Source organism: Macrobrachium rosenbergii, chromosome 2 (assembly GCF_040412425.1).
Source record: "Macrobrachium rosenbergii isolate ZJJX-2024 chromosome 2, ASM4041242v1, whole genome shotgun sequence".
NCBI lineage: Eukaryota > Metazoa > Arthropoda > Malacostraca > Decapoda > Palaemonidae > Macrobrachium > Macrobrachium rosenbergii.
In genome coordinates, this window is record NC_089742.1 from 38,394,777 (window position 1) to 38,419,708 (window position 24,932).

Below are 24,932 nucleotides of genomic sequence, written 5' to 3' on the forward strand. Positions count from 1 at the left end.
ATCCATTACTTCTGTTCTCTTTCTAGCTAGCAGTCCACCTTCTTTCAATTAGTCCAATTTTCCCCTCTCAATCAAGAACACATCCTTTAGGGAATATCCCTATGAAAATAGGAGTCAATAGTCTCCAATTACTTTATAATACCCCATATGGACTCTCTTTCTACAGTTATTTGCCAGTATCTTCTTAACCGACAACACTGTACGGTATCCTTGATGTATCTTGCTTCAACAATCTACAAGAATGTGCCACCGTAAATTTCATTAATTTGTACCTATATAAAATGAACAATTTGAATATCATAAACTTCATCTGATTTAGATGGTTTTCTGTAGCTTCCCTTGAGGTTACAGGAACCTCTACTTATATACACATGACCAAGACCTTCATTGTACTACAGAGTTGCAAATGCCAATACCTTTCACATGATACCAAATTAGGTTTGCATAATAAAAACTACATAAGCAGCTAATATAACAATGATTTTACAATTACTCATTTACTAAAGGAAAAGGAAGGAAACCATAATCCATTTTCCACCTTTAATATATTTCCTGTTAGTTGTAACAATGAATATTAAGACGACAAGGTGTACAATTAATAATGAATTGAAGCATATAAAATCTCTACCACTTACTTTACCCATCCATTCTTTTTTTTTTGGGGCCCATTCACTCAAACAAAAAATTAACTCAAGTCCAGGAAATCACAAGCCCGAGCTTTATAACCAATTAACAGTTTCCGCTTCACGCTGTCATTTTAGCATATTCTGGTATCTTTTAGCTTCCTGCCAAGAAAATTTTTACCAAGTAGCCAATTACAACTATAACACTGATGTTGTCCATAACCACCCAATTAAAATGTACGACTTCTACTTTGCATTAGCATAAAAGAATTATTGGAACTGGTTATCTGGTTAAAATTTTTTCAGCAGTGTACTAAAAAAGAATGCACAAAATTATGCTTGTCTGCTCCCAGCCCGAGAAGAACCCTAAAAGAGTTCAGAGGTCTGGTTAAACAAATCATTTATAACTAACTATGCTTGTCTGAGTGCTTTTAGTATTCATAATTATTAAATACTTAAAACATAAGGAAGCAGCAAGTAAAAAGTCAAGTCAGCTGGTAATAATCAACCAGTATAAAGCTTGGGATACTGGGCAATGAGACACCAAGGGAGTCTAATTTTCTATGCTGAATGGGCCCCAAAACACCTCTCTTTAGACTTGTAAGGAAGGTGATTGGTAAGGACAGCAGCACTACCAAAAGGAGCTCCTCTCGGGTTTTCCATCTTTTAACCGTCAAGTGCTGTGACCTGCATTACAAGAGAAAATCTTACCTAAAGGGCTCATTTGCCAAACATAGATATCAAAATCATAACGTCATCTTTCTCTGTAAAGTACCATGTAACATTCTAAAAATAAAATCACATGTAATACAGTGGTTCTCAGAAAATTTTCAATTAGTTACTTATACCTTACGAGGTGTGTTAAGTCCTCTATACATAAAAATCAAGTTTTTATTACATGCATATAGTCATGTAATTCCATCAATCTTAATTAGCACCTCATTCACAGTCCAAACACTGGCAGAAGTATATTCTGGTATCTCGCAAACAGAAGCATCAGTGACTGCCACATGTTGCCTAGAGGACTTGGCTACTGGTTAAACTTACATCACCGCAAGCAGCCTGGAGTCATTGGCTACAGAAGGATAAACCAACTACAATGAGGTATCAAAACTCTAATCCCAAGTACATCCCCTTCCTAGGTGAAATCAAGGCTGCCTTTCCTCAGTTGATAAGAATGGCCAGTTAATGGCACACGACGCACAAACTCCTCTGAAGCTCTGTTGTTAGCTCACACAAGACTAACCAGTCGTATGAGTACTTTTGCAATCTTATGCAAAATTGGCATAACCTAGCTGCCACTGGGGAGCCATCACTAAGCCAAAATACAGAACACAATCTTGAAAATCTAGCTTCCTCAAATACGGTTTAGATACCTCAAGGCTGGAGGCATCTGTATATGAAAGTGTACAACCTGAAGGTACAAGGATCCCAGAAGTCCCCCTTCCCCCCCTTCCTGATAGATGACCTCCCAACAATACTGTCCCTATCCTGTAGAAAACTCATTCACCCTTCAGGAACAAAAACAAGACACCTACAGAACCCCAAAAATACATCCATCATATCTTCAAATACCTGTTTCCCAATCACTATTGTCCCAACACCAACTTTTCTGGATTGCCTTGGTAAGCCCCTAAGCCCATGCTTAACCTAGCAACTAATGTGTGCTGATGCACAGCCAATACACACCCCCATCCTGAAGCAGGCTGCTTGTAAACATTTACCTTTTGGCACACGTAACAGCAGAAACAAGATCACAATCATGGACGAGCAGCATCTTCTGACTTATTAGATCAGTGCCTGCTGATAATAAGAAGCTTTTATCTTTCAAAATATATGAATTTGGATCAAACAGTGAATTGTCAACAAATAATGACTAAAATATATTCATATGTATTTAACACCCATGCTAACCCAGTACGGGCAGACAGCAAAGGCTGATTCCAACTATAAACAAACACACCTAACTAGACCTTAAAATTAAAAAAGTAATCAAACTAAGAAAAGTAGAAATGCAAGGAAATGACTGGGATTTAGTTGATGGAAACAAGGTGCCATATCAATAATGGGTTTGTACTGAAAAACATGTTTTGAGTTATAAAAATACTTTTGTACTTGTGTCTGAACACTTGTGTTTGTACTTGTGTTTGAACACAAAGTTCAAACTGGAAAGCTTTTCATCTGGATATTGTAATTTTTCACTTTCACATAAGCTTTGTTGATTATCTCTGAATAATCCCTTAAGACTGGATTTCACCTTAAGTACATGAGCCTTACTATAGTATTTAGCAAAAAGTATTTTCTTCTCCTTACCTTTGGTCATGAGGAGACCTAGTCTCGGTCTCTGCGTCCTCGGTGATCTTGGTTATCCCTGCGGTCACGACGGTCACCCCAAGTTCCCTTTTCACGGCGATCACGGTACCCACCACCCTGCAACATATCAAAATATTCACTAAAATATTGCTTCTCCCATACATTCATCCCTACTCTATTGCAGGGGTTAGGTTCTAAAGCACCCACCGCGGTAGGCAATAATCTACGAAGTAGCAACCTTATATCTATTTTATTATCTATTGTATACATATATATTTTAAGGCTTTATAAACCCTCCCCACACTCTTACAAACCTTTCCTACACTGTTATTAACCTTTCCCACACTCTTATAAACACTTCCTATGCACTTAAACGCTTTCTATATTCTTAAACCTACGTAATAGTTCACGGAACAGAGCATCAACAGTGATAAAAATTCTCGTGTGTATGTACATGTTACAATGATTTGCTAACTTTCAAATATTATTATTTGATATATTAGATATATTAAATTAAAAAATCCACGATGCAGTGAGACCGCGATTAATGAACCGCGATATGGTGAGGGACAACTGCATACAGTATTCCCAAGCAAATCAAGAGAGAAACTATTACAATATAGTTATCAATGTACTTTGTAACAAACTAATCAATGTACATTGTAACATACATTGTAACAAACTGTTAAGAGAAATTCTTCAGCTATCTCTAAGCCGTTCCATACACCTACAAAACCATTACACATCCAAAACAACTTCACAAAATATTCTTGTTTCTCAGATACCTCAGATTTCTAGCATTTCTGCCCCTCCATAAGACTACTACTCTATTGATGGCCATCCTCAATCATTTTAATTACCTATCTTTTCCCTTTCTATTTATATCATAAACCTTTCTCACCTCTTCAATAAAACTTAACTTCTGCCAACCTACATAACACCTAGAGTCTTTGATTTCCTCTGTGTTCCTCATGTTCAACTAAAAATTTTGTACCTAAAACCAGCTCACACCTCCTAGGTTCCTCATTTACTTCTTTTTACAACTTTTGCATGCCCTATATTATCTTCAGTTGTTACAATGATCTTGAATACTTACAAGAAAAACAATTTTTCCATCAACATTAATTGCAATTCTCAGATATCCATTCATAGGAGCTCACTTTAAACTTTCTCTAAATAATCCAACTAGAAAAACTACACTTCTAAATATATGCAAGGACACAGCAGAATATTAATGGATAAAGTATGAAGCATTCACTAATCTTAATTCCTCTTCAACTGCTATACCTTTTAAACACAGTTGAAGCATATTTTTGTTTTCATTAACACTTAAAGAGACTTTTCATACCTGGTGAATTTGAATGTGACCCAATACAGTATTTACTTCAAAGAAAAAAATGTTAACAAGAAAGAATAGATTTTAGTCTCCAATAATTCCACCCCATATCAACTAAGAAAAATTCTGGCAATGGATAATGACAGCGATACAGAATTAAAGCAATGTTAAATGTCCTCAAGAACATCACTAAACGTGGCTTTGCCAACTAGCACTGAGGGTTCAAATGTAATAACAATGGTCAAGATGAGTAGAATAGATACATCAAAGTAAACCTACAATCAAACTTTGAAAAATAATTTGTTTTTGTTTCTCAAATTAACTCATTTTTTGAATACTCGTACTCAGTACCCCAGTGAATAAAATTCTAACAAAACATTGTACCATTACCTGCATTCCGCGGGTGAAAAAGGGCTTTTGGTCAAGAATACGTTCGTTGTTTTCTACCAAGTTATACAGTTTATCAGCCAGCTGTAGTGAAAGGGACTGGAGAGATGATGGTTCAGTGCGATGCATAACAAGACAAGAAGTGGGTTCATCCAGTGAGGCCTAGTATGGAAAAAAAAAAAAATTAATGACACTTCTATAATTGGAATTACTTACAACAGTTGCAAAAAATTAGATGAAAGTCATGAACAATTCTTGATGAATATTTTCATTAAAATCAGACTTGAACAACCATCTGCAGATACCATCACCTAAAGCTTACCATAATTTCCTCATTAATGATCATCTTGCTGATAATAGCATGAACTGTGCTATGGGGCAACTCAAACATTTCTGATAATTTGATGAGTGAAATGGAATCATAAACATGAGAATAGGTAAAGAGGTATGTTCGAAGACTTTCTTCCTGAATCTTCAATCCCAGCATCTTTCGTACACGGTCCGCTTCATGGAACAAATCCCAAACTTTGCCATTCATTTTGTCATTAAGGAGGAGATTTCTGCAAAGAAATATGGGAACTATTAAAACATATTAGGAAATGTGCTTTATCCTGAACAGCCTTATGCACACTTCACAGTTAACAGCTCTTAAATAAACAAATACATCAGTGCCATATCCAAATTATACTACAGTATACTTTCAAGGACTGTATATATTTTGGTCATTTTCACCAAAAGGTTCCAGTTTCCTGATATTACAACGTAGTCTCTATACAGAGGGTACCACTTTTATTGCAACTTGGGTGGCACACTATAAAATGTAATCAACTAAAAGTAGAGTACTTAGCAGCATCCCTTCAGCCCCAATTGTATACTTTCCATCTTCTAACTTCTTCAATTTGTAATTCTCCTTCATAAACGTACCATTCAGCCTAACAATGTGACTCTGTGGTCTTGTTCCAGTGTTATAAAATGAAAAACAACCTAGGACCTTTTCATGTAAAACATCATTTACACACGTGGCATTAACCTAGGTTGAGTTCAAAAACTGTGAATACATATATACATACCTACATTGCTTCCAATTGCCATTTCTCATAGCCTTTGAAGCAGCAACAACATGTTCCCTCATACTCTCTGGAGGACCAACCAAAGACTGACGCTCAGAGTTTTTCAGCTGATGGTGAAAAGACTTGGAAATCATACGTCGACGGGCATCAAACTCATGAGCAGCCATATAAGGAATTTCAATAAGCATGGCAGACACAAGATAAACACACTCCAACATCTGAAAAAATATTTGTCCCTTAACAATTGCTTCAAAAACATAATTACAAACATGACGTATGAGCATGTAAAAATTTTGTAGCTCATACCAAAAATTCCATTGGTGGATATATATACTGGCCCTATCTTTAAAATTTTTCCATTTAAAATTATTCTAGTTCTTCAAAACAAATATTAAAACTCTCAGCTTGTTAGAATTATTATCAACTACTGGTGTATCCTACACTATAGGGTCTTTGTTATTTATTAGGAGGCCAGACAGCTAAAGTACCTGGTAAGCTGATAGGCTAACACTTTTAATATGGCTGGCTTTACTTAAAATCAAAACGAGCTTTGCATGTTCAGTACTAAATACGATACCTCTAAATTAATATGCTGATGGAAAGGGATTTGTCGTTGTTTCTCCTGCTTCTCCTGTTCGGTTGTCCTCTCATGTTGACGCTAGAAAAAGAGAACATGCACACTTTACACGACAAAATAGCATTTGTAGGAAATATATAGTCACAAAAAATCAACCATCAAATATGGCAAGCTAAAATTCATGTATTTGAAACTTAAATCGATTTTGATTTCATGAAATTTAGGCTGTCTAGTCAAGCACTGGGAAACTTTTGACCACTCAGCACCAATAACAGGGAAGAGGGAGTTGTAGTGGTTGGAGACCAAGAGAGATCCAAGAAATCCAGAAAATAAAGGAGATGATGTACAAGAATCTCATGGTGGAACTGGGAGAAGACCCACAGCTGCACCAAGAAATAATAGCCTGAGAGGTGGAACACTAAGACTGACGAGCAGGAATGGAGGTAAAGTGAAAAGCTAAGAAGGAGGTGGGTGCTGCTCAGGGTATTTTTAACTTAAATGTATCAAATACTATTACAGTATAACCATTTGTATTTTTAAACACAGCAACAGTATAACTCAAGAAAATTTCATGTAATACAGAACAAACCTGTGGCAGAAGACCCTGAGCTAACAGTTCCTTAGCCCTACCACCTGACTGTATATCGAGTAAAGCATTGTGAGATTCCTTTATATTACCATGGCGGAAAGCACACAAACCCAACTGCACCATAGTTCGATTGTATAAAATCTGTGTTGGTAAGTCAGAGTGCTGAATAGTTTCCTGAAAATAAAGACGACTAATTGAGCAACAGTAGTAAAAATACTGTGGTCTATATATACAAAGATAAAAATCTCTCAGAAATGACATTCAGGCCCTTAAAGAGCAAGTGATTTTACTTAGAATTGGGATTCAGTACTCAAAACTTTTTATAAACTGAAAGGGAACTATAGAATTAAGAAAAAAAAATTTTTTGCATTTTGCACATAAATATAAAACCCTTCCTCTCCAGTCCACCTATATTTATAAATTCAAGCCATCCCTTTTAGCTAGTCGATGATACCACATACAAAAGGGGCCCTACAACACAAGACACCTTTTTTTTAACGCTTGCAAGATAAGGCAATAGCTCTGTGACTAATTACAGGAATGGAAGACATAAAACTTGCAATATGGTATTCAGCTAATTAAAAGTTCAAAAGTGAACAAATCAAAGCTTAACAGTTAAAAGTAACTCCTGTGGCAGCAAGCAAACTACCAATTCAAATATCTGTGCTACCATATTAACTTGGTAATTGTTAATATTACTCTTATTGAATTTAATCTTTCCCAGTATTAAAATACTCGAAGGAATAATGTTTTTGCCATAAAGTTTTTGACACTCAACCCTTAGATGTCATCCTTATTATTCTAAACTTACAACCTTTTTCTATGTAAGGAACCTAACTTCCATTTATTGAAACTGCAAGCTACAGCTGAAGAGAATGCCCGCAAAAGTTCAAAGAGCAAAGAAATTAGTGAAGTTTAACAACACTGTGTACTAAAATATAACCAACTGTTACTATTCAAATAAAACGTGGCAAAGCATGCCCACAAAAAACCACTTCCTTTAAATCAAATTTCTTAACAGCATAATTTACGATTATAAAATATACGCTAACATTTGATTACTAACCTGCAAATGGGCCATAAGCATAAGGTCACGGGCTTCATACCACTTATCATGGAGAGACATGTGGTAGATGTGGCACAAGACTGCCCTGGTACGAAGACGATCTGTATTATCTCGCACATAGATGTACTTGCATAACTTGTCCATCTCACAAAGGCTTGTATCTTCAGTTACAGGAAGTTCTCCCTAATGAAAAATATTACAGAACATTTAAAACTATTGCCAAATGACCTACACAAACCATCAGTTTATCTGATCAATCAGTTTGGAAGTGTCTTCACTTTTTTTCAGCAGAACGAAAGTTAATAATATAATCATATAAAGTGCTTTGGAATAAAATTATACTTATTCTAAGATGAAAATGCTAATCCAATATACCTTCTGGCAGTATATCAAATGCATTACCTTGCCATTCTTTAACAATTCTATATATTTAACAATTCTGTACCTAACATTCACAAAAAGAGTACTAGAAAAACTAGATAAATTTTTCAAACACATGTTTTATGTACAATAAAATACCCACCATGGCTTGTTTAGCAGCTCGAGGCTCATACTTGTAATAGAGATGCTCAATTTTACGTAGGTATATTCTACAAATGTCAGAAGGCATTCCATTCTCTTCTTCATACTTCAAAAGTTTGTCAATTATAGCACAAACACGAATCTCATCCCTCAATCGTACGATGTACTCATTGCTGTGAGCATCACAAGCCTGAAACATAGTAATCATATTTAACAATCCATAGTCAGAAAGTTAAAAAAAATGCATACAGAAACATCAATAAATCATGTATATTAGACATCCCTTGATCTACAGATGTACACAGTAGGTCATCAAAATCTCGAACATTTTTTACAGTGCTGCTCAGTTTGACTTTCATAGGCAATCTGTGAAGTGCAAAAGCTCTTGAGGACCAAAATACTGTATAAACATGTACTGTACCACAAAACTACTCCACCTACAAAAACAAACACTTAAGAAACAAAGAGAGGCAGAGAGAGAGAGTATTAGTGTTACCTTCAATAACTTAATGAATTCTTCATCCATACGATCAACTATGGTAAGAACACATCCACGGACATTGTATGGGGGCTTCTCCAGACTCTCAAGTTCTTCAGTGATGTGTTCACCAATATTTAATTCAGGTTCTGCTATAAGCATGTCCAGCAGCTCATCAATCTTCAATAAAACCTTAAAAACAAAGATAAACAACGTCACTCTGAACCTATTCAATCTTTCATGTAAATTTAAGGAAAAGGAACCTTTTAGATAAAATGAAAACTGTTAACCTGATGATGTAATTAAATATTTAATTACGCATCTAATTTACAAACACAGGACCACCTTAATTACATGGATTAACAAACCACAGTACCTCAGCTACAGTTACTGTTTTCGTGTTCCGAAAAATTTTGGGGTAGAAAAGGGGGTTCATGAAGAGTGCATGGAACAGAGGACAGCCGAGAAAGAATCGTGCAAAACAATTTAATCTTATATGTACATTCTTATGACAAAATATCAAACTAAATAGATCTCAATTTCTTAGTCATAAAATCTTACCTTTTCCCAAAACTCAACTTTCATTGGATCTGATACTGAAGGATTATAATCATAGATGGACATGATTATGTTGAACTGCACTTTGACATAAATGGCAGGTCCCAAATTATTCTCCCGAGCAACATTCAACAGCTCATGAAGCAGTTCAATCTGCTCTTTACGATCTGTTCCCTTCTTGCCTCTGGCAGCCATAATTTCATTCAACTTCTTGTGAACAGAACTTACAGTGATCTCATCATCTTTACCAAACATCTTTGGTTTCTCCTGCAAAATGATGAAATGCGAATATTACTCAAGTAGTAACTACACTGAAAATACCAAAAAATGACAAAGCTTTTGTATGTACAATACATCAGGCTCTTTTAAGGCCACTTAACTTTCATATTCATCTGTATGAATTTATAAATAATTACCATTGGTAAAGATGATCCCTTCTTCACTTTTTGCCAACCTCCATCATCTTCCTCATCACTCTCTTCATCCTTCTCAAGTTTAATTTCCTTGGGTAAACGTTTTTTCTTTCTTCCTCCACCATCATCATCTTTTTCAGGAACCTTCTTCAAGAATTTCTCTCTAAAAGGGACACAGGTATTTCCAACATTTCAGTGCATCTAAACTTTGACAATGTCTGACAGAGTAGAAGAGTACTATATTGTCAGACACAGTAGAAGAGTACCCTTTCAAAATATTAAAATATTACCTTATAACACACCGCTGTTTTGGGAGTTTCAACAGACCTTAAATGTTACTTAATATGTCATACGAAAAACAGCACATTAAAGCAATATTCATACACTCTATAAAACTTACTACTTAAAAAGATCAGCAGGGTAAATTTTTAAAAAAATAAAATCATAAAATCAAGAATAAAAAATAACAAAATACTGAAAAAGACAGTTATTTTTTTTGCTGCTATACATAAGCTTTACATGTCAATGATGCTCAAGAGTTCATCTACTGTAATATCAAATGGTAACTACATGAAAAGAGGATGAAACATTCCGAATGTTCTCTTGGAATACAGCGGATGAATTTCAGTAAGCATGAACACATTATAAATGTAGTCATAACTCATATCAAACTAATTTACCTTAAAGTTGTATATCCACCACCTTCATCTGATGAAGATGTTGTTTCATCAGTTTCATTGCCCCAGTCGATACTGTCTCCATCACTGGAATCATCATCTACAACTGGGCCCTTTTCAAATTTCTTTGCAGACCTAAAACAAATTGAAATTATTAAATATCAATACATCCCTTACACCTTGTAGCCTTTCTATTCATAATTATCCTATATTAAATATGTTACAATATAATTATTCTAAAAACATAATAACTGGTAATTAATATTCCAAAAAAACAAATTTCAATCTAAAAAACAAATGTCAAGAAGTTGCTTTAAAAGAGATCCATGTATTATAATAGAGAGGAAAATCCACTGAATCCAATTACCTTGGAATAGAAGATTCCTTCGTGAAAGTTTCAGCATCCATATTGTTGTCAGAATCATCATCATCATCTTGATAGGCCACTTCATTTTCAGCATCTGAATCTGGGGCATCTGGATTTTCACGGAAGAGCGCCAAATCTGCCTCATAATCACGAGCATACTTTCTGAATTTCTGACGAAGTGATGTTAACCCTTTAGCATTATTCTTTGACATGCTCTTTCTGGGAATAAATAATAGAGACATATGTTAAAATTACCTTAACATTCTCATTATTCAATACTGATGCAGCAACAAACTTTGCAATACATAAAATTACCTAACAAAGCTAAGGTCCTAAAATTGTATCAATAAGTAATTCAAAGCTAACCAAGTGAATTCAGCAGCTTTCTTTATTAACATCCACATCTCACTTCCACGCAGTGAGAGCTAAACAAACCCTCATATTTCTTTAACTTTTGATCTTTTTTTTTCCACAATTTTGGCTAAATGCCTACCACCCTCCTTGCTTCATTTCTCTCCTCTTTTCTTTCCAAAAATACCTTTAGGAGCCAACACTCATCCCCCATCTTGGCTTTCATTTACTTTCATAACCATAATCTTACTGACAGTCACATTCAATTTCCTCTCGTTAAAAATCCCAAACTCTTCTACAGATGGCTGCAACTACTCGTGGTGACTACCACATATCCATTGTCAACATCACATTTCATTCATAAACCACTCTTATTAAAAGACTTGTTACCCACATCTCCAATTCTTTCCAGCCTTTCTTTAATTTATTAATACTGTACATGTTTAAATAACACTCCAGCACTCCAGTCTTGGGCAAACTTTTCCACCAAACAAAGCATTCCACTATAGCCCCACTACCTAATCCTAAGATAGTTCCTACATCAATAAGACTTTTGTTCACTCTACATTTCAATAAAATGTCTCCTTGTAATACCTAGATAGAGCAGGGTAAACCACGTCAGATAAGAAATAACCTTAATAACTGTAGGGTTATGATCAATAAATATTTTGATAAAACTTTTAAACCAGCAAAAATTAATAATCTTCTTCCTTCCATTTCACAGCTCACCTCCCAGCTTTATCCTCCCATGATGCCTTGATAAAATCATCCAATTCAGCGAGGCAGCGAGCATAGAAACGGGGAGTTTTTCCACCTTCCTCTTTCTGCACAACAGGCAAGGCTTTTGCATAAGCTCGAGTAAGTTCTTCAAAACCTGAAACATAATTCATCAAATCATTAGGAACAGAAAAATAAAGTAAACATGACAAATACTTATGCCACGAAGTTAAGGCAATACTTTCCTTCTATCTCTACTTTTTGTTCAAAATGCACTTACTTTCCTTCTGTCTACTTTTTCATTCAAAATACACTATCATATATCAGAATTAACTGATTAATCAACTGACGGTGGGTTATCATTAAAGTGTGCCTGTAGACAATACCTTAGGGGTATCCTTTCAGGACCACCTGCATTCCTTTCAACTTATTTTCAACCAATCCCACTGATCTCTTCTTAGTTAGAAGTCAAAGTTACCTTGCTATATTTTCACCTTTCACATACAATACTTCAGTTGAGTCCTACGTGTTTAGAAATGTGAATTAGTGGTCTTGTTAATTTACTTTATAATACTTTCATATCAATTAGCCAATTAAACAAGCTTATGTTCTATGATTTGCTTTGCCTACACTTTAGTTTCTGATTATGAATATTTAACAATTTTGTTTTTTATTCCAAATATTTAACTATCTCAGTGTTACCTTTGACTCCAAGCTTTATTTTTCACAGTGGATTTAATAATATAATAATCTCTTGAATGTTAGGAACATTCAGAGATACGAACAGACAACAGGGTCACAAGTTAAATTTGTATTCCTGATTTAACTGGTTCTTGATGAATTCCCATTTTCTATATTTCTTCTCCCCATAGAAAAAATTTGGAATGCACTTTTGTCAATAGACAGCAGTCTGTATTGTTTATTTTGTGAACTTCCAATGTCAGACGGTGCTTCTGCGAAATTCTCCCCAAGTTCATAACTTTAAAAGCATGGAAAAATACAAATTTTGAATGTTGCATGAATCTAATTTTATTTTCTTCTTTATACCTTTCTAACATCCAAAGTAATTCTGTATAATACTGCACGATTTAAAAATCAGTGAAAATAGTATAATCTATGACTCCCAAGTTAACTAGGGAATGGAAACATCAACAAAAATTATGCACTAGCCTACATATTAAAAACCAACTTACAAACAATCCAAGATACAAAGCTCTATCCTATATCTCTATCTGCTATAATGTGCAGAAACCCCAGGCTCAGTTTTGCCATCTTCCTTAAGCTCTCATTTAACTTGGATCTTACATTAGCAATCTTAGCACCTGCTCCCACGGAACAATCAATTGATGTGGCAAGCTGTCACACTGTTCAGTAACCAAATTTTTTCATTCCTTTCACTTTAAAACAATGGAATAGTTTTCCTTAGGTACAGTACATTAATGTTACTATGCTTGAAAGAGGCTGCAATGCTTGCCAAAGTCTTTTTCAGTGTTTTGTAGTTGTGGATGTGAACATTTTTTGTTGGGTTATGTCTCCTGTTATGCAGCTTTTTCCAACTGGGTGTTCATGTTCTATGGAACCACACTCCCTATGTTTATGACCTTTTTTTCAGCTAGTTCCTGTAAGTACCTCCTCTACTTGAGTGACAAACATTTTAAACTAATCACAGGTTCAATAAAACTTGGAAATAAAGTGGTTAAAGGTCGTTGAACAAACATAAGTTCAGAAGAAAAGGTAAATAATACAGCTGTACTACAAAACACAAAAATTCCTATATACTGTTTTCAAATGAAATACTGTAGTAAATTAAAGAAAAACTTGAATAAATCGTTAAGGGTATTCCAAAAATGATATTTTAATGATAAAATAAAGTTTGTTCATACTTACCTGGCAGATATATATATAGCTGTATTCTCTGTTAGTCGACAGAATTTCAAAACTTCACGACACAGTGGGAGATCAGGTGGTTAGTACCCATTCCGCCCGCTGGGGGCCGGTATCAAGGCTCATTCCCATTTCTATTCAGATTTTCTAGTGCCACTGTCTCCTGAGGAGGTGGGCGGAGCACTATGAATATATATATCTGCCAGGTAAGTATGGAACAAACTTTTATTTTATCATTAAATATCATTTTGTTCACTTTAGAACTTACCTGTCGATATATATATAACTAACTCTACCACCATTGGAGGTGGAGTACAGACAGAATGATTTGGAAAAAACACACTACAAGTAGGTGAAAGATATTTTGGTTCCTTACCTGTTAGCATAGCTGACTTCGTGATTACTGTCACCCAAGATCTTCTGCTTAACTAGAGTCCAGCAAAGGGTGTGACCTGTATAGCTGGTGAGTTCTAGATGATGATCTGTCAGCGGGGCGTGACCACAGTGTGAAAGACCATATTGACCAAACAATGATGACAAGCGAAGTAAAACCAACCACCTGACCAAGCCTAACTAAGTTAGGATAGCAAGCTAAAGCTTAGTGGAAGTCATGCCACAGGCATTCGACCCAACAACCATAAAAAACATATCAACCATTTTCTATAGGATGAGATGAGTGTCCTCCCCTGCCCCAGGAAAGTATCTCTTGACGTATGGTCTAGCGAGAAGCAGTTCTCATATGTCGTCTTCCATCTCTCAGGTAGTGTGAGCGAACACAAGTACTCACGCCAAAATGTGGCACCCAGAATGTTGCTGGAGTGACATATTCTTCTGAAAACCACTGAGTTGCAGCCCGCCCTCACCTCGTGAGCATTGACTTTCAAGTTTAAAATCAGTGTCTTGACAGGATGAATGGGCTTCTTTGTCATTATCTCTCAGAAAAGAAAGCCAGAGCATTCTTTGACATAGAGTAATCCGGTCTCTTTCGGAACACCATAAACTATCTGAGGCCCTCTCGACTTTTCCCGTCTTGTCTAATTGAACTTTGAGAGCCCTAACAGGGCAAGGACTCTCTGGCTCTTGAATAAGGATCTCAGCCCATACCCTTGATTTGAAAAGAAACTCTTGGGCCAAGGGTTAGGCGGGTTTCATTTTTAGCTAAAAGGAAGGGCTTAAGGAACAAACTGCGTTATGCCTTTAAAGCCTATATGTGCCTACTAAGGCTTGCAGTTCACTAACCCTCTTTGCCGTTGCTAAGGCGGTTAGAAAAATAGTCTTCCTAGTAATGTTCCTCAATGAAGCAGAGCGAAGAGGGGGCTCAACCCGAACTGGACAATGGGAACTGTAACACAACATCAAATTCCAGAAGGAGTCCTTGGCGGGGCACCCGAGGGTTTCAAAGGATCTGAAGAGTTGTGAAAGGTCTTTGTTGTTAGACAATCCCAAGTCTCTATGCCTAAAAGCAGATGATAGCATGCTTCTATATCCCTTTATAGTCGAGGACTGCCAAGTTTCACATCACTCCTCAGAAATAAGAGGAAGTCTGCTATCTGGCTCACAGAATTAGTGGTAGAGGAAATGCCTTCTTTCTACACCATCTCCTAAATCAGTCACTTCGATTGGTACAAATTGCTGGAAGAGAGTCTTCGCCCTGGTAATTTCGCCACTGGTCTAGAAAAAACTCAAGCTCTGGCCAAGCTACCGATAGTCTGAATGCAGTCAGACTCAGGCGGGGAGGTTTTGTGGTACCTCTCGAAGTGGGGTTGTCTGAGTAGATCGCTCATGGGCAGAGATCTCGGAAAGTCACTAGGAAGGACATGACCTCTGTGAACCATTCCTCGGAGGCCAAAATGGGCGTCAACGTCATCCTCGTCCCTTCGGCAGCGCCAAACTTTCTGATGCTTCTCCGATGATTTTGTATGCGGGAGGAAAGGCAGCCTGCGTCCATCTGAGCCAATCCCAGAGAAGCGTCACTGAGAGAGCTCCTGGGTGAGAACAGGGGAGCAGTAAAGAGGAAGTCTCTTGCCGTCTTGGGAGTTGAAGAGATCTGCAAGGGGCGTCCCAAAGCTTCCGCAGTCCAAACCTCTTGGTGCCCAGGATCCATTCGGTCGAGAGCGAGTTGTCGCTGCCCGACAGAAGATCCATGCGGGCGTTCTCTCTCGCCTGCAACAAACCTCGTGAGGATCGTAATCTTCGGGCCTGTACCCTGAAGAATGTCCTTTTGCTAAAATGAACAGGGACCAGTGAGATTCCCCCCCTGTTTCCTGGTATGAAAGGGCCGTGGTGTTGTCGGGTTGATCTGGACAGCTGGTTGAACTTCGCTCCTCGAAGAAAGAAGGGACCAACTGAATCGCCCCAATTCTTTGGGTTTTATGTGCCCAGGACACTGTTCCTCTCAGGTGCCCGACACTTCTTCCTCCCAGTGTTGCTCCCCCCGAAATGGGTGGCGTGGAAACAACACTAGGTCGGGGTTCTGAAGTTGAAGAAGGCCTTCTGCCAGCCCGAAGGATCGAGCCACCACCGAGGTGATTCTTTACCCTTTAGCTGGGAATGCTCAGAGAAGCTTCAGATTCTCCTTGTCGTGCCAGTTCTCTGCAAGGAAGGGTGAAGCGGTCTGAGGTGCAGAGTCTCCCCAGAAACAAACTTCTCCAGTGATGAAATGGTCCCCAGCAGACTCATCCATTCCCTCACAAGAGCATGTTTTTCTTTCCTCAGGAAGGCTGAAACTTTTCTAAACACTGAGTTGTCTTTCTTGAGGCGGAGATATCGAAAAACCACTGAATCCATCTGAATCCCCAGATAAGCGATGGACTGAGTCGGGGTCAGATGGGACTTTCGAAATTCTGGGAAGTCCCAGGGACTTACGTCAAGGTCAAGTCGTGTGAAGATCCTCCAGACTGCCTTGTCATTGTGAGGAAGCTCGAATGAGCCAATCGTCCAAATAAAGGAGATTCTTGTTCATCCAAGGCGAAGCGTCTTTGCAACATTCCTCATCAAGATCGTGAAAACCATAGGGCATGCTGGCCCGAAGCAAAGGGCCTGAACTGGAATACCTGTCCCATGGGACAAATCTCAGGTATTTCCTCGATAGAGGATGTATAGGAGGCATTGAGAAATATAGTCCTGGGTCGGGAAGGAAACCATCCAGTGGCCTGGTCTTGGGGCTCCCATGACCGACTGGGGCGTCTCCATTCACGAACTTTTTCCTTCCAGAGCGAAATGGTTCAACTTGCTGGCGTCCAGAACTGGTCTCCAACCCCTGGCTGCTTGGAACAAGAAACAGCCTGTTGCTTAAAAAGCCCGGGGATTGTAAATCCGAGACTTGCTCCACAGCTCTCTTTCGAGCATTTGATCGAGCAGGTTGAAAAAGAATTTGCTGTTTCTCTGATGATAGGATGGCGACAGATCTATGGGAATGCGTAGTCAATGGAGCAATCACGAGGAAAGGATCTTGTATCCCTTTGCCGATGACTTGGAGGACCAGCTCGTCCCTCTCTCTCTCAAACTTCTGCAAAAGAAAGGAGCCTGGCTCCTACGAGTGTCTGAAGGTTTAAAAGTCATTTCTTGCCCCTGGTCTTAGAGGGCTCTACCTGTGGAGGTTCTCTGCCTCGAAAGGACGATCTAGAGGAAGATCTTCCACGAAAGAGGCTTCTGATCTTGGAAGTCTGTCAAGGGAAGAGTCGAGAAGGGGCTGCAGGGCGTCTGAGCTGGGCCAGGAGGGTCCTGGTAGCCTTCTCTTGCAATGTGGAGCCATATCCTTGACTAAGGGTTGGGAAAAAGATGGCTAGGCGGGCGAACAACAATTCTGCCTTCTGGTAGGAGGACCGACTTAACCGTGATTGCAGTAAATGGCTCTCTTTAAAGGGCCCGCACAGAAATGGGCATGCCAGTTCTTGAGCCATCTAACACGCCTTGTCCATGGGGATAGGACTAAACAAGTCTCCCAAGCTAATGGAGTCAGGACTCTGAGCCTGCAAATCCAAGACTCCCAGGCACCAGTCAAAAAGTTAAAAAACTTCTAAGGACTGAAAAAGGCCTTTCAGATGATGATCAATCTCAGATAGAACCAGGACACCAGCTGAAGGAGAGAGACCTTCTGGGGCGTCCACAAGGCTAACCAAAATCCCCTTGGGAAGAGGAAGAACTCTCTCCAACCAACCTCCCTCTCCTGTCTCGTACCAAATTCCTTTCCCACTCAATCTTGATGAGTAGGGCGAAAAGTCTTGCACTGAGGCCTTCCTGGAGGTCCATCCACTCTTGAACCTTGCTAAGGCCCTCTTGTAGAGAGACGTAGCCATCTTCACAAAACCAGAAGACTTTTGTGCAGGCGAGAGTAATGGCTGCGAGGGGAGGCGAGGAGCAGAGGGTTGAAACTTGTCTAAACAAGTCTTTCAGCAGACTAGTTAAGACTTGGTAGTCTGCAGAAGCTGAAGAAGATGTCTGATCTCAGCTGCAGGATCGAGCGCAAAGAAAGCTCTCCTTCTTCAGGAGCGGAAGGGGGCAGGAGAAGAACCGGAAGGGCCAGAGAGTCCTTGCAGACCAACATGCAAAGGACTTCTGCTTGGAAGAAGTCGAGAGGATCCACGAAAGTCACGAGCAGAAGAATCAAGAGAAGTCACGGCGGCGGAGTTCTCCCCTTCCTGGCGAAGTCGGCCAGGCTGCGGCGGTCGATCCGGGAAGTCCTGGTGATCGCGAGCAGCGGGAGGGGCGTCATGCCTCGCCGGCGAAAGAAAGGCGTCGTGCCCGAGCAGCAGGCGTCGCCAGCGAGCTGCAGGCGTCTGGCGAAGCAGCAGGCGTCGCCAGCGAGCAGCAAAGGCGTCAGCCGAGCAGCAGGGCGTCCTGCCCGAGCAACATGAGAAGCGTCCGGCAGCATGAAGCGTCGGCAACAGCATGAAGCGTCACGGCAGCGGCGTGAAGCGTCATGGCGAAACAAGAGGGTCGTCAGAGCGAGGCCGCCAAGCCTGGCAGCTGAAGCGATCAGAAAGCGGAAATCGCGATCCCTGCCAAGACCAGTAAAACGCTGAGCAACAGGACTTCTAGCGGGCGCGAAGCATGAGGCGACGGCGAGCGAGGAGAAGGAAGGGGAAGGGGAAGGTTTAGACCTCTTGATCGGCAGGCCGGAATCCTTTCACGACGACACGCATCGGTCTCCTTCTGGGCCATTAAAGAAGCCAATTGCTCCTGCATGCCAAGGAGCAGCTTACAGTAGGGAGAAGATTCTACTTCAGGAGAAGGACTGATCCTATGAGAAGAAGAGAGCGAGGGCCTTCTTGCTTCTCACAGGGGAAGCAACAGCCTTCTTTCTGGAAAGCGGCGGAGGCGCTCAGCGTCATCGTCCGATGGCGTCCTAGTCCTCTTCTGCGGTGGGATGGCGTCAAAATCCTCCGGAGAAGGCGAAGAAGGCGTCACGAGAAAAGGGGCGTGAAGCGTCCACACGAGAAAAGGGCGTGAAGCGTCTTCTTTGAAAGCTTCTCTTCAAGGCGAGAATCCCGAGATTTCCATTCCCGGCGGGAGGAGGAATCGGGGAAGAAGAAGCAACTTAAGGATTCGCTCCCGCCCGCACGATCCTTGGCAGCCTGGGAAGCGCCTATCAGGACATGCCGAAGGACGCCAGATCGGTGGGGGTCCGCGTAACCCTCTTGCGACTTCGACTTGCCTCCTGAGTCCTGGGAGTCCGACAGAGGTCTAGACCTAGAGGCGTTATACGGCCGATCTGACGCCCCCTCCACAACACATAGGGGGACGGACACTATCACTGCACCTCACAGCACTTTGAAGAAGCGAGCATATTAGCTTCCAAGGTACGAATGGAAGACATAATAATGGCCAGGGCATCACCATCCGCAGACACAACCCCAGGGTTAGGGGCAACACCACAGGGTTAGGAAGAGCTACGTCTACAGGAGGGTTAACAGGTGAAAGCACACTACCCTGACTCCTACCACTTCTGGAGGAGAGACCTCCTGAGCCTATCTCGCTCTAGCTTTCTCATAAAATCATAAGTCCTCCAGCTAACATCAGACAAGATTCACACTCCTTGCATCCGGTGTTCAACAAACAAACATGCTCCTCCACAACGAGCGCCAGTGAGGATCTACGGTACCAGTAGCCTCACGCCTGATCTTACACACACGGCAAACTACCGATAACTAGAAGAACTAGATTCAGACATCTTACTCCCAGGAAAAAACAAAGCCAAATCCAAACAATCCACAATAAGCGTATACCTAGCCACAAGTCAAGTCAAAACCAAAAATCAAACCAATACTCAGTCTTATCCGAAATCCAAGGCCCGGAGTACTGAAAAACAAGTGTTGACAGTACGGCGACAGAAAAATCTGAATAGAAAATCGGGAATGGTTCCTGATACCCTTCTCCCAGCGGGCGGGAATGGTACTACACCTGATCTCCCTGCGTGTGTCGTAGAGATTTTGAAATTCTGTCGGACTAACAGAATACTAGCTATATCATATCTGACAGGTAAGTTTCACTTGAACAAACATTCACTTACTTGTAAAGCATGCCGACATGTCCTTGCTCCTTTTGTTATTTTTTATCTTTTTAATGATATTTTTCAGCTCTTCATATCTCTTCTCCTTTGCTGATCGGACAACACGTTTGGTGTCCTCTTCATCTTCACTGAACTGTCATTATTAGAAAAATACATCTCTTCTAAGACTAATCCAATTACATATACAACAAATGTAAGTCATCAGTTTATACTGTACTGTAATTAGTCATACAAAACTTAATAAAGCTTGCTTACCGCATATGCAGCCGCAGAGATACCTGTTGGCTCTTTAACTACCTCCTCCTCACTTGATTCTGACTCCGACTCTGAGTCGGACATAAAGAATCGGGACGTCATTGTGGCTGCTGGTTTTTCTCTAATAAGCACTCTGTAAATTACATGAAAATAAATAAGTTAGATAGGTACAGAAGTAAAAGAATTTGAATTTATGGTAGTTCCATTTCACATGTTCAAAAATATGACGTCTTATCAACATTTAACATTTGAATTTTGCTAGTTCTCCCTACGTAGATACTGTATTTGGTCCTACAGTTTCTCCACTGCAAGTAACTAAAAACATCTCGCCATATTATCAAAGCTTTAATCATAGCATACTTAATAGCATGACTTAACTACTCAGCTAAAAGGATGGCATAGCAGGTTATCGAGAAATTGCTTATGAAATTGAGTTAAATTATAAACCAGGCCAAGCACCTTCCTAGATTATATACTTGAAATAACAGTAAAGACTAAAAATTCAAATTTGTTTTAATTACAAATTTCCAAGTTACTGTTTTTTGATTTTTATGATTCGGCATAAAATGATGCCAACTGTAAGTTTCAAGCCTGAATTCACCAGTTTTTTCCATGGGGACCTGACATCAGCTTTCTTGGGTGGCTACATCTTTTCAAGTTTCATCATTTGTACTCTGTATACATTAAATATTTTATGTTTATTATGCCAAGATTTAACTTTCCCCTTACAGCCCATATTATCAAACAAGTATAAAGGTTGTCTCAGTCCTCCTGCATCTTCAAATGTCAAAAAAAAAAAAAAAAAAAGTGTAGTAACTAAATATTTTTTATTACTAAGAATCTAACAAAGAAACTTCTCTAAATATCATCTTCAAGCAGCTAACCATATGAGGACTGTGAGTGCTAAGCAAGCAGGAAGAAAAAATCTTCCCCACTCTACCTATTCCATTATACCCATGATAATCAGATGATTGGCATCTTGCCAACCTTTGTAACTATTTTAACATGGGTCAAATAGCATTAGGCTAAAGGAACTTACAGAGTGGCAAGTGAGAGTGCATGGCAGCCATGTCAGACACCACTGTAATTTAACTTAGGATCTGGGAGAAGGGTAATTTTGTGGTGGTGACGTGGTTATCCACTGTCACTAACATAAGTGTGTTCTGAACAATAATGAAAAACTGTCAACTATCTTGGTAAATATCTCAAATTATCTTACCTGCACAGTTTCATATACCCTTGTCTACATTCTTCAGTCTAAAAACTAATAAATATCAGTGTGTGGCTGTCTCCTTTACATTTATCCTCTGTTTTGAAAGGTACACATTAACAGTTCAGCTTGAACAATAGCTAGTGCAAATTTACCATCAGTAGTTTATGTTTTTGCTTTCATCCCTAGAGTCTAGTGCTAAAAACGACTCTCAGAGCCTCTGAATGACCGCGGGACCCCACTTTTGGCACCAAAAACCGCTATAGAAAATGCGCCAGAAAAAATTGCTCCCTCTGTGCTTCATGATGATAATTAAAAGCGTGCTTCTGTCGGTGCTGCCACCGAACACCCAAGCTCCATCCACCTTATGGGCACGGTTGTGCTTACGTTGCCAAAATTTACTTTCGTCAATCTCAACAATATGACCAGGACCACCAATTTTCTTGTTATCAGCCAGCAGTATTGCGCAGCAAACGTCTCTGCAGAGGTTGTACCAATCGACAGTGGTGTGCGACAATAGCGGCACAACAAAGGATCGCAACACATTATTGTGGCAGTTTCTTCGAGAAGCAAAACACAAGCACAATTATTGCCTGCAGAGACATTTTAGAGTTTTCAAAGAAGGACCCGTGCCGTACTGATACCTTCTTTTTGCACTAACAGTTCACACATTGCCACATGTACACTGGGTGTCCAGTGGCTGGGTGAACACCATCTTTAACAAAACGGCAGTTTCCGGTATTACATTCAGTACACAACACGGAAAAGTTGCCTAACAGTTCTTGCTGGTACAGCCACTTAGTGAGATTCGGTGTTCGAGGGAACTCAAGGACTGTGACAATGTACAAGTCCGTATGGAATGGAAATCTTCCACGGTGTCGACCTTTTGAAACAAAAAAAAGTCGTGACTTTCCATCGCTACGGTTCGGAAAGAAAGAACGCGTGATTCTGGTGTTAACCCTAAGCCTATAGGAATCATATCGATAGAACACATTGTGACTGGTTTGAAGTATTTAATCCGTAAGCCCTAGGGCATGACCTGGGTCAGCCTAAGATACAATTGGCCGGAATTAAATTTCCCACGATCAGGTCGGGGCAACATGCGGTGGCAGCCTTAGGAACTATGGGTTGAGAGGAACACCGCACTTCGGCCATCTGAAGAACTATGGGAGAGCGGTCCTGCGTGACATTGTTCACGTCAACTTGATACTTAGAAAAAGTTGTGCTCCGCTGAAAAAATTGTTGTTCGGGGAAATCAAGCAAATTGGTCAAGTAAGTTACTTTTTGGGTAGAATCTGGCACGCCGAGCAACATTTATTCTGTGCAATTTTTCATTTACAGTCGTCGTTAATGAGTTATGGGTGCATCCCTCGGTCGTCCAGACCACCCGTAAATTTCTCATGATCTCTGTAGGCACCTCAAATCATCTCACCTGGGATATACTGCATTAAATACCCCTTTTCTATATTAAAAAATTTATAATAATGAACAATAGCCTCATTTCATGTGGCCATTTCACATTTACCAAAAAAAGTGAATTGGGCAATCTTTGTCAGGGGCTGCCTACGGGGAAATTTTTACTTTAATACTCTCAGGAAAATTAACACCAACCCTTTGGGTATGAATGTTGAAACAAAGACAGAAAATGTCTTAGTAATGTAAACCTGATAAATTCTAGCCTTCCCTAGTATGCTTTATGTACTGGGCCTACGCATATTTAGAGAACTTCAGAACAAAGCAATAAACTCGAATATCAAGAATTGGTATCAGGATAAATACCAAAAAGGTTTCACTGTATAATAATGACATCTGGGACTCATGTCGTAAACAATAGTCGGTAGAACTAAGTAGTAGTTCTGCGGCGGCGACTACCTCTAACTTGACTTTTTCTACAGTTTTTTGGTTGCTAATTATGGATTTACCTTCAATTTTTGTCGGACGAATGTAATTAACCCCTGAAGTCCGTCCAACAAGGGGTTTCCATACGTGATCTTCACAAGATAGAGCATGGGTACGTCTGTTTCGAACGGTCCACATCCCGTCCGGCAAGTGCAATAACTTGTTAACGTATGGGTAACCCTGCCCCCCCGGGGCCAGGACTAAACACGGGGAAGGGACAGTCCATTTGGCCGACAACAAACAAACCCACCAGCAGTATCATAAGCCCAAAGTGTACAAAAAACCCGTTTCCAAGGTAAAAAGAGACGGGGAGCTAATAAAAATAGTCTAAAGTTATCAAATTTGATCAGACCCATTCTTACGAATAACAAATACCTATAGGATAGACCTATCGTAGCAGTAGGTATCCAATTTCGGAACAACCGGTATAACTATTGATTTTCCCTTGGCGACGTGCAAGAAATTTTGTAGATTATCCCAGCCCTTGCAAGCGTCCTCGGTGAAGGCAATTTTTGACGCAATCTTCTCTTTACTTTTCAAGAAAAATAGGTTCAAAACCTGTCAACATGAAATTGACCGATGACGCGTTGGCCAGTCGAGTAACATCTGGTCTTTGCCATTCAAATAATCCTCACCATACTCCAATAACGATAACCTTTGATAACTTAAAAATAATGGTAATATAGTCATGGAGATGAAAGCTTTCAACTGCGGGATTACTTCAACGGGAATTGTCCTTAGTGTACTGCAGAAATTTCACACGTGAACGTACGATGACAAACACCAAACCTTGCCGTAACCAAGTATATTATTTGCCACTACAGACTACAATCTCCTCTCACTAATAATTAGCAACTCGGTTCAGTTTCTAAAATGACCCGTCAACACACTATATACTTAATAAGAAACCAACATTATATTATTTTAGTTATAATTCTTTACCTTCCACAGTGTCACCGGGGTAAGGCCTTTCAGCTACCCCGTAAAGACCGTTAAGTTATGTTCATGAAAAAACAGAAAATGGTCATTATAATTCATAAACATTTTTAATCATTTTTATAATTATTCTATATTTTTTATATTTCATTATATTGACTTACTAGTAACCTACCTTGACTAATATTGAAAA

At 39.6% G+C, this 24,932-nt stretch overlaps 1 protein-coding gene across 1 annotated transcript; it reads right to left on the reverse strand.

Annotated features, from left to right (window-relative positions):
- Positions 1–526: 526 nt before the first annotated feature.
- eIF3c (eukaryotic translation initiation factor 3 subunit c) lies at positions 527–24,805 on the reverse strand. The gene is made up of 18 exons (XM_067115239.1): positions 24,746–24,805; positions 20,695–20,827; positions 20,440–20,572; positions 12,057–12,201; positions 10,977–11,195; positions 10,613–10,744; positions 9,936–10,095; positions 9,523–9,786; positions 8,980–9,153; positions 8,485–8,673; positions 7,962–8,144; positions 6,896–7,069; positions 6,307–6,387; positions 5,730–5,947; positions 4,982–5,219; positions 4,663–4,821; positions 2,937–3,053; positions 527–1,310 (listed from the first exon to the last, which is right to left on the reverse strand). The coding sequence occupies exons 2-17, from the start codon at positions 20,794–20,796 to the stop codon at positions 2,955–2,957; spliced, it is 2,670 nt and encodes an 889-aa protein (XP_066971340.1). The 5' UTR covers positions 20,797–20,827; positions 24,746–24,805; the 3' UTR covers positions 527–1,310; positions 2,937–2,954.
- Positions 24,806–24,932: the final 127 nt, after the last annotated feature.